Source organism: Corvus kubaryi, unplaced genomic scaffold (assembly GCF_017639235.1).
Source record: "Corvus kubaryi isolate FWS band 111438036 unplaced genomic scaffold, C.kubaryi_AGA036_p1.0 37354, whole genome shotgun sequence".
In the NCBI taxonomy this organism is placed as follows: domain Eukaryota; kingdom Metazoa; phylum Chordata; class Aves; order Passeriformes; family Corvidae; genus Corvus; species Corvus kubaryi.
The window spans coordinates 5,190,701-5,200,292 of record NW_024581116.1 but is presented as its reverse complement, the minus strand read 5'-3'; the positions used below and the strand labels follow the sequence as shown (position 1 = coordinate 5,200,292).

Below are 9,592 nucleotides of genomic sequence, written 5' to 3'. Positions count from 1 at the left end.
TTCCTTCGAGGAAAATTTATTTTTTCCCAAACCTGGTGGGGGAGGGATGGTTGTGACCTGCCTTCTCTCAGAGGATATATTTCTAAATTTGGCCAAACCGGAACACTGTGATTCCATGAAATAAGCAAGTCTCTTAACATAAGGATTTCATTCTTCCAATATTCCTAGGGTTATATTTTAAATGCAGTATTTGTCCACATGCAGAGAGCACACCATGAAGAACCAGTGTAATGTGTTGACCAAACTATTAAGAGCTTTTAGCAGGTGTCTTGCACTTGCTGTGTCTGCTCCAGTTACCCCACACAACAATGTCCTGTGCATAGCTAAGTCCTTGGTGGTCACCTGGGGAGCTGGAAGAACTCCTCAGATCTGTTTGGTGCAACCTGAGATGAGCACACTTCTGGTGGGAGACACTGTCTTTTGTCAATCTAATACAAATAGTAACAATTCCAAAATAAGCAGCTAGTTTTTATACACTGTTTGGCTGCATAACAAAATTACAGAAGCAGCATTTGAGGCATGAGAAATTCAAGGTCAAGGTGGTCTGCAGAGCCAAGAGCGCTCAACCCTAACCATCTCCTCCCATGGGTTAGTGAGATGTTGGAACCAGGAACAAGTATGAAAAAGGACTATCAGGCAGCTGTGAAGAAACATGGATCATCCCCAGCATCCAGCCTGCTTTGAACCCACAGCCAATGCTGAGGCTCTGGATTCAGTGACTTTCTGGTAAGGACAGGTGTAATCATGGTCCACCTTCTAATTAAACAATGACAATTACTGAGAAGTGATGATTGTTATGTAAAGGATTTAGCCCACAACTGCCAAATTATTTCACCTCGTTCCCTCCTCCCCTGTTTGTCAAAAGCTGTAACTTGCAGTTTCACCACCCAACACTGAGTGCACTCTGCAGCTTTTGCTAGCGTTGCATGTTTAATACAGTATTTTTGTGGACAGATTTCTTTTGACAGTGGCTAAATTTCCAAATAGGCAATGAAAAAATAAGAGATTATCTTAGTCCTGAGACAGCAGCACCGATTCTATAATCTAGTTGCTTGATGCCTTTTCACACAGTAAGTGCCACTGTGAAAGCCTGATAAACTGCTTAATGTTATCATGCTGTGATTTTATGGGGAGCAATCTTGGATTAGTCTTTTCTTCAGTGCTGCAATCCATGTTACATAAACTTGTGCTTACATAAACTTTTTCTAAATTTCCCCTCTGCATTTTCTCTCTCTCACTACAAAAGCCCATAGACCATTTTCTTCTGTCAGACTTTAACTGGATGTTCCCATCACAAAGGATGAGACACGTGACAACCACTTCCCCAAATCCACAGAGATGGAAGCAGAGAGGTGTTATGGGCAGGTACAGGAGGGGAAAAGGACCTCACTTCCACACAATATGGAAGTTCCACATAATCCTACTTTATACCAAACTCCATGACCCTACACTGGTGCTTACACCAGTGCAAACCCAGGTACACTTCTGCAGGCACTGCTCCTAAATAACACCAGTGTAATATTTCAGGCTTTAGCAGAAGAGAGGAAACAGGACAATGCAGCATTTTGAAGGATTTCTTTATTATCCAAGTTTACTATTACCTAAAACCACCAATGTATTAAAGACCAAGATGGAAACTTCAGCTCAGAAACTTGTAAGAATGCACATTTTCAATCTCATCTGTACTGCAAGAGGCATAGTTAAAAAACACTGCTCAGTATAAAAAAAAGTTAATGTTTCCAAGATCAAATAAATAATTTACAATGCAACAAAAAAAATTACAGAAATTGTACAGAGATTTGAGACTGTTGATAATTTGCAGTCCCATACAGTAAACATAAAAGCCTCCCATCATCAGACAGGCATTGCAAAACCACTGTCAAAAACTACATTTTAATTGCTGGGCTGCTCTGAAGGGCTGCTGCTGTCCAAGGTCTTGGAGGAGCAGTCCCTGAAGACTTCCAGAGAACTGGTGATGTCCAGGCTTTCAGAAGAAGTGGATCTACACCCCTGTGTGGAACTGATGATGTCCAAAGTTTTGGAGGAGCAGGCACTGTAGCCTTTTGCACTGGCATCTCTGATGAGGATCTCCTGTGTGGATGTAAACATTAACGGGATGAAGCCCTCGCTGTCCGCTGTGAGGACGATCCAAGAGGAACCTGTGAAGACAGGCACATGGCTGTTGATTAATTTTTGTGTAATTAGGGTATGTTTAAGGTAAAAAATAAATTTCTTCTAGAATTAAATGCTTCTGTATATTTACAGCTTTCTAGAAAAAAAAAAAGTATACCGGTTGTACAGAAAAGATACAGGCTGTACAATCTCAAAAATAAAGGACACTTGGTAACTATGATGGATTTTGCCACTAGGAAATGAGACAACAATAAATGTACGCTTCAAATGAGGAGGAATGAAAGTCTGAACAGAATTCATAAGCATCCACACTTGGTTTTAATTAGGTATTGATAAGCTATTTCACAGTGCTAAAGCTGTGTAGATACTATAAAAAGCAGAAATTTAGTAAATTAAATGACAAATTAATGTAATAAAGACAACTTAGAAACTGCTTTTATTACATAATTTCACTATACTTAATTCCAAGAAGTACAAGGAAGAAATACTTTAAAATACTGTACAAATCCAACATCTCTGGTCCATTTGCTATTTGACTTCATCATGAGCATTTGTTTTACAATCTGAATCTGAAACCCTGACTTCTACCAATACAGATAAACCAGAAAATTTTTCTATTTTTATCCATTAAGCTGATGAAGCAAGAAAATAGAGCTCCTGGTGGGTAAGGGAATTCAGAGAAGCATTTCCAGCTGTTTGTAAATTTACATTATGTAACTTTACATCACAAGTGAGGTCACAGAAAGATTGTAGCTTAAAAGCACACAACCCTCTAATCTTTTGGCTTAATTTGGACCAGACTTGAGTCAAAAATCAATACAACTCAGGATTTGAAAATACTATTCCTACTTTTCATCTGTATAGTTCAAACAAACATTCCACCAACAATTCATTAGGAGAACTAAAGCTTGGACAATGGCAAGAACAGCAGCCATAGGCTTTGGGATGGTTGCTCAGCGATCTGCAAGCAGGCAGAGAGCAGATACAGGGGGCAACTAGATGGAATACAGCACAGGGAATACCTGTACTAGTGAGGGATCATATCCCAAAGTGTGTTTTCTACCTTTGCCCAGAGTGTGACACTCAGAACTGACACACACACAGACACATGGGATGGGCATGGCATGAACTGGTAACAGCAGAGGAGATACAGCAGTAAGAGAGGCAGTTTTCTTCACAGAAAAAGCTGATGTGAAATGCTCTGCTGAAGTGTACAGAGCTGCTTCTGTGCTACAGGATTTCCTAAAGCAGACTAGATACTGGAGCTACAGGTTCAAATATAGAACGCTGTTCTCCCAAAACCACCAGTCAACCCCACCCTCCTTGTTACTCAGACTTCTCTCTTTAGAACAGATGACAAGAAGTAAAACACTGTCTGAAAGTAACTTTCCTGTATAACTAGTTACTTGATAAGGGGGCATCAATATGTAGTTCTGCTCTTCTTTTTTTTTTTTTATAATGTAAAGATTCTTCTCAGTAAAAGAAGATTCAGAGAAGAATTTTTACATTATAAAAAAAAAAAAAAAAAGGCAAAATTTTACTAATCTTTCATTATTTATTCCTTGGGTTTTTCCCTGGATGGAATATGCACACTGCTGTTGCTCCCTAAGAATGTCACGAAGAATCACAGAATGGTTTGGGTAGGAAGGGACCTTAAAGCTCATCCAATTCCATCCCCCTGCCATGGGCAGGGACACCTCCCACTAGACCACTAGGTGCTCCAAACTAGGACCACTAGGTGCTCCAAACTCCATCCAGCCTGGCCTTGGGACACTTTCAAGGACGGGGCAGCCACAGCTTCTGTGGCAATGTGTTTGAAGTGTTTGTGCTCTTGGATGATCCCAACATACCGTGCTGCATTTCTACAAGGGAGAGGTTGAATAGCTGCTGGACGATATTTAGGCGGAGTTTACCACCACAGAGAAGAACAGCCCGACTTTCATCTGCATCACTTTTGGAAAGCTGCTTCTGCAAATGCAAGGAACAGTCATTAGCTACTTGATGTATAGTTAAAATGGCATTAACCAAAACAGGATCACAGATGTGTCTTCAGTGGCGTCATTTACAGAAAGTCAAATGCTACATACATTCAGACCCATTTGCAAGATTTATCCTTTAAAGTCTCAGCTCTCAAAGTGCTGATGGGTGAGTGACAGCAGCAAGGAACAGTGCTCATCCAGCATGTCAGAACAGGAGAGAAAATCACGCACTGCTGCTGCAGAAACCACGAGCTTCATCCACACCACAATGCTCATCCTCATCCTTCCATCTGTGAGGGACATTTCCCCAGGGAGTTTGTAAAGCTGCAGGTTTTCCACCCCCATGTCCCCCCTACCCATCCCTGATCCAACTTCAGAGGTGAGAATTCCTGCTCATGGATGTTGGGGTGAGGAACAAGCTCAGAAGGGCTTGTTTGTCCCACCCCTGACCATCACAGCCCCAAGCCTTAAATCCAAAAACAGTCTTTGAAGAATATGCCCAGTAGGGCAGAACAAAGCATTTTCTAGATCTGTTATTACAATTATTAAATGTTTACAATGGGAAACAGTGAAGAGAGTAGGGAATATGACCTAGAACTTAAGAGTTTAATGCTACAAAAGTTGGTAATTTTTTTCAATAATAAAGTTTAAAAGTAAGAGCTAATTGAAAGGAAAATGAGTTTAAATTACTTTGAATATTGACTAAGGTTTATTAATCTGAATTCTGGAAGCCACCTAGTAGATCTGTGCCAGGTTTTGATAATCAGGTAATTTACCCTTTCTAGCATGAGATTTGCAAGAGCAGATCTTTCAGCCAAAGAAAGTGATTTTCACATGAAATTTCACTTTAAATCCATTTTTAAGCTATGTTAATGGAATTATCTATTGTGTCCCTAAGGGTGTCTTTCCTCCTTGGATGGTCCTCTCAATGCTAATTAGCAACATTTCTGTTTCAAAGACAAAGCAATTTGCTTTTGTTACAGTCTTCATTATTTTAGTTTTCCTCACAGGACAGCAGGAGATTGATACCAATTCCCACACATGGAAATCTTCATTTGTCTAAACTTCTATACAACAAGATTTAGAAGTTGCCTAGGAAAAGCACTCCCTTCCTAGAACTCCATAAAGGGCTTTAATTCTGCAACTGAGCTGCCACATGTGGGTCCTCTGGAGTCCCAGCAGCCTCTGTGCAGAGCTGAGGGGCTTGGCCCAGTGTGAGGTGGGGACAGGGAGCTGCACATTCTTGGGTATCCCACTGCTTTAAAAACACTGGAAGCCTGCAGAGTTATGGGATTTATAACCATAGTTCCACCTGCAGGAACAGGATGGAAATCCTACTGACTGTTACTTGAGCATTACAAAGAACATACATAAACAGGTTTCACCATTAAGGTGCCCAATAATAAAATTACCTGGCAGGTGATGTTAATAAAAGAGGGTTCCTGAGAAGATGGGTACACTGGAAGATTTATCTTCCCAGATTTTAGCAGCTCAGTTAATTCACAGAGATGGTGCTGCAATTCTGTGAAGTTACCAGACAATTTTTCCACATTTTTCAAAAAGTAACTAGCCTCCTTTTCACTGAACAGGTTACTCTTGCAAGAATTGGGTATTTTGGAAGCTGCCTCAGGCTGCCTTTTTGGGGACGTTGGCTTGTTCGAAGCGTTAGATAGTGCCACACTCCGATTAACTGGCTCAGCATCCAGAGTCTCGACAGCTGGAGGAAAATTCATGGAAATCTTTTTGTCTTTGAGGTTGCTGATGTTCAACACCAAGTTTTGTTCATAAACAGGACTCTTGATTTCTTCAATGAGTTTCCTTCGGCTCGTGGGAGACTGGAGGGCAGAGCGATCTGGTATCAGCAGCCCACGGCTGAGAGGGTGAACCTCTCTAGAGGGATCATGAGGAACACTGGAAAGGTTCAAACTGGAGCTGCCGTCAGCTGACACAGGCATTGAAGAACCCATTTCAAATATTAGCTCCTTAATCATCAATCGGATCATGTATTTGTCTGATCTCGAAGAGGGAAGAAAAGCCGGGTCAGAGAATTTTTGTCTTCCAACCAGTATCAGTAACAATTTCTTGGTCAAGAAGCACAAACCTTTTGGCTTCTCGCTTTTCTCTAGCTGAATTTGTTGAATATTGGGTAAATTGGATGAAGTCAGTGAATAGACTAAAATAACATTACAAGTATTGGAGGCAACAGAGACAGTTTGAGTTTTGGAGTCAAAAGCCATTATATCAGGAACCAGAATTCCTGGGATGCTCACTTTTTTGGTAGAGGTAACCTTTCTTTCAAAAGTCACCAAGATGAGGTGTGAGGAATCTTGGCCACTTCCCGTCAGGTAATCCTTGGGCCTCAGGTGAAGGAGAGGGCTGGAATCAACACCCTGTTTGCTAGAAAGTATGTGAGTTAGATCCACGGGAGATGTAACCACAGACAAGGGCTTCTCAGAGTCCAGTGACTTCTTCCCTCCATCCAAGGAATACTCTTCCTCCCCACACAAGCTGGACTGTGAGGGGAAGGACTCGGTTTCAACGCTTGATGGAACTTCGAAGGCAACACCAGCATTTAAGCCACAGATCTTGTCCAGAGGGAGCTCGGTGGCAACAGCGACTTGTAAATTCTGTGTAGCTTCCACGGCACAGATGTAGCCTCCCACATCAAAGATTGGGCAAAAAGAGCAAGCACTCAGTGTTTTCTGAGCATCATCCCAAATGTAAGAATGGAGGGCACTGCCCACCCCAACGACCAAGCGATCTCCTTCCTTGGTCCAACAGGCGCAGTGGATGAGCCCACTGCCCTTGATGTCCGCGTTAATTCTGGAGTTGTTCAGGTGGACAGAGGGCAAGACGGAGGCATCCCGGGTGGTCAGCACAGCCAAGACCTCCTTGCTGGGATGCCACACGCAGCCCTGGGGGAGCACGGGGTACGGCTCGCTGATGTCGCAGATCTGGGAAACCAGGAGCTTGTTTCTGTCGGCACCGTTGAAGCAGAGCTGCCAAATGGTGACGTGCTTTTTGTGCTGCACCGCCAGCAGGGCCGGGGCCTCGGCAGGACACGGGCCCCAGTACAGCCCGTGCACGTGTTCAAACTGACCCACCACGCTCGAGTCACCGAATTTGGGCTCTCCGTTCTGCAGCTGCAGCGCAGTCAGGATCACCTGCTTCCCGTCCGTCCAGGCCAGCCCGAGCACCGGGTGAACGGCCTGGTGCAAGGCATTGAGGCCAGTTCGCAGGAGCTTCGCCTTTCCCAGCTCCATGACTTTTAAAGTGAAACATCTACACAGAAAAGAATGAGAAGGAAAAAATAAATTATTGCAGAGGATAGAGGACAATACCTGGATGATTATTTAGCTTATGACCCTGCCAGTGCTGGACTTCCCCTTCCAGTGAAGTCAATATACACGTAATGTTCACCTATGCTTAATTCCCAGCCCAATAATTTTGTTTCTGATGTTTCCACCATGAAATGCAATTTTAAGAGAAAAAAACTTTGCTATTTCTATAGACTTACCATCAAATTTCTGCATTTTCATCACAAGACCAGTCCTTTTATTCTAATCAGTAAGTTGCTGTTCTCAGAATATTTTCTAATTACCTCAATATCAACAATTCTCAAAATACTGCTGCTACTCACTCTCAACTTCCTGGACCATTTGTGGTCAGATGAAGTAATGCCTTACAAGTATAACCAAGCATTAATGTATTATCTACAAATCTGATCCTGTATTAAGTGTGTGAGAATGAGGCATTTGGATGGTTATCCCAGAAATCTCTCTAAGAAAGAAAATTCAGTTTTGAAGAAAGTTAGCATGAAAGCAGATTTTTTCTGAGGAAATGAACAAGAAAAGAATTTAAAAGAAGACATACACAAGGCATCAACATTATGGAAAACTCCAGGATTTTACACATATTTCTAGTTTTTGAGGTGTGAGCAATCCCTACTCTGTGCACAAAAGCCAGTTCAAAGGAATTGATGGTTTCCTAATTTAAGATCTTCATACAATTAGGCTCAGATGCAAAGCCACGGCACAGAATGAGTTGCAGTTTTAGTAGGAAACATGAAGAACAAGAAGAAAGGTTCTTAGAAAGTAAAATCTGTCAAACTAGAAGAGTTTATGTGCAGGGCCTGGCACCACTCAGTATTTTAATTATTTGTGGACCACCCTAAACTTGCAGGAAGAGGATTGCATCAGTGGATTTCAAAGATTCAAATTGTATAGAAAGTTATGTTTTTTATGGCCAAGGTAGCTTCTTCTCAACCTAATACAAATGCAAAATAATATACTTAGTAAAGAAAAAACCCACCAACTTGGATACCTCTCCAGGAATAATTCCCTAGGTAGAGGTATAGCAAAAAAAAGATCTGGCTTACAGTGGATCACAAACTGAGTATTTCAGTAATGTAAGAATGTTGCCAAGTAAGAATAGTTAGTTCTGGAATGTTTTAAGAGGGATGCCATACACAAGGGACATAATTACCCCACTTCCTCATTGCTAACAGTATCTCCACTGCACCTACTTCTGAGCTCAAGGATGATGGAAATGCTTAACAAAGCTCAGGGATCAGAGAAACACGGGAAGTGGGTTCTCTGTCTGGAGAAGACTGTGAGTCGAAACTTGAGAACATCCACCAGCCCAATGACAGAACATCCATCCACTGTTCTCCTGGTATACTCTGGACAGTGCATGATAATAATCAGCTTAGTTTCAACAAAGATTTAGGTCAGCTACTAAGGAAAAATTCTGACTATAAGTGATAGCTAAGCATGGAAGCAGGTTACCTTGGAAAGGAGGGAAAGGCACTCCATTAATTTCATAATCTGTAAGAGCCAATTAAGGAAATGTCTGTCAGGGATAAGTTTAAGTACACTGAATCCTGCCTCACAGGAGAGCACTCAAGATACTTCTAATGCAACTTCTCCACCATCTACCCAGCCCCTCCTCTATAATCAACCTCAGTCCTGTTAAGCAGCCACCACTTCCAGGAAAATGAACATTGGATGTTCGCTGTGCTCAGAACCGCACACGCTGCTGGGCAGTACTTACTGGTGGCAGGGAGATACGAGATAATGTGCCTCATAAGACACACCAAGATGCTAAAGCCTCCTGGGCCATCTGGAGAGGTTTCTGTGTCACAAGGGGCGTTTGCACTATCCCAGCGGATCTGGAAAGCAAAAAGAGCGAGAGATCCACTGGTCAACGGATTCCAGTGCCCTGTGCCCAAACCCACACCGCCTCCGGCAGCGCCCGGCCCAGCCCCAGCTCCCCAGGCAGGAGTCACACCACAGGCCGGGTGCTCGGCGAAATGCGGTGCCCGTCCCAGCCCCAGGGGCAGAGGAGCCGCCGCAGGGACCCCCCGGCACCGGGCGGCCACGGCAGCAGCGGGCCGGGGAGCGCGCACGAACCGCCCGCCTGCGCCGCCGCTCCCTGCGCGGGCCCGCCCGCACCGATATTCCCCGCCTCCCCGGCGGCCC

At 43.2% G+C, this 9,592-nt stretch overlaps 1 protein-coding gene across 1 annotated transcript; it reads right to left on the bottom strand.

Moving 5' to 3' along the window:
• Positions 1–1,560: 1,560 nt before the first annotated feature.
• LOC121666907 (WD repeat and coiled-coil-containing protein) lies at positions 1,561–9,383 on the bottom strand. The gene is made up of 4 exons (XM_042032917.1): positions 9,165–9,383; positions 5,525–7,394; positions 3,984–4,101; positions 1,561–2,159 (listed from the first exon to the last, which is right to left on the bottom strand). Exons 2-4 carry the CDS (start codon positions 7,373–7,375, stop codon positions 1,894–1,896), a joined length of 2,235 nt encoding a protein of 744 aa, XP_041888851.1. The 5' UTR covers positions 7,376–7,394; positions 9,165–9,383; the 3' UTR covers positions 1,561–1,893.
• Positions 9,384–9,592: the final 209 nt, after the last annotated feature.

Excerpts from the sequence above, each read along its gene's own strand:
- LOC121666907 (XM_042032917.1), bottom strand. The coding sequence starts at position 7,375 with ATGGAGCTGGGAAAGGCGAAGCTCCTGCGAACTGGCCTCAATGCCTTG. Across the intron at positions 4,102-5,524 it reads TTATTAACATCACCTGCCAG|AAGCAGCTTTCCAAAAGTGA; the intron begins GTAATTTTATTA and ends TTGCATTTGCAG. Across the intron at positions 2,160-3,983 it reads CCTTGTAGAAATGCAGCACG|GTTCCTCTTGGATCGTCCTC; the intron begins GTATGTTGGGAT and ends CTGTCTTCACAG.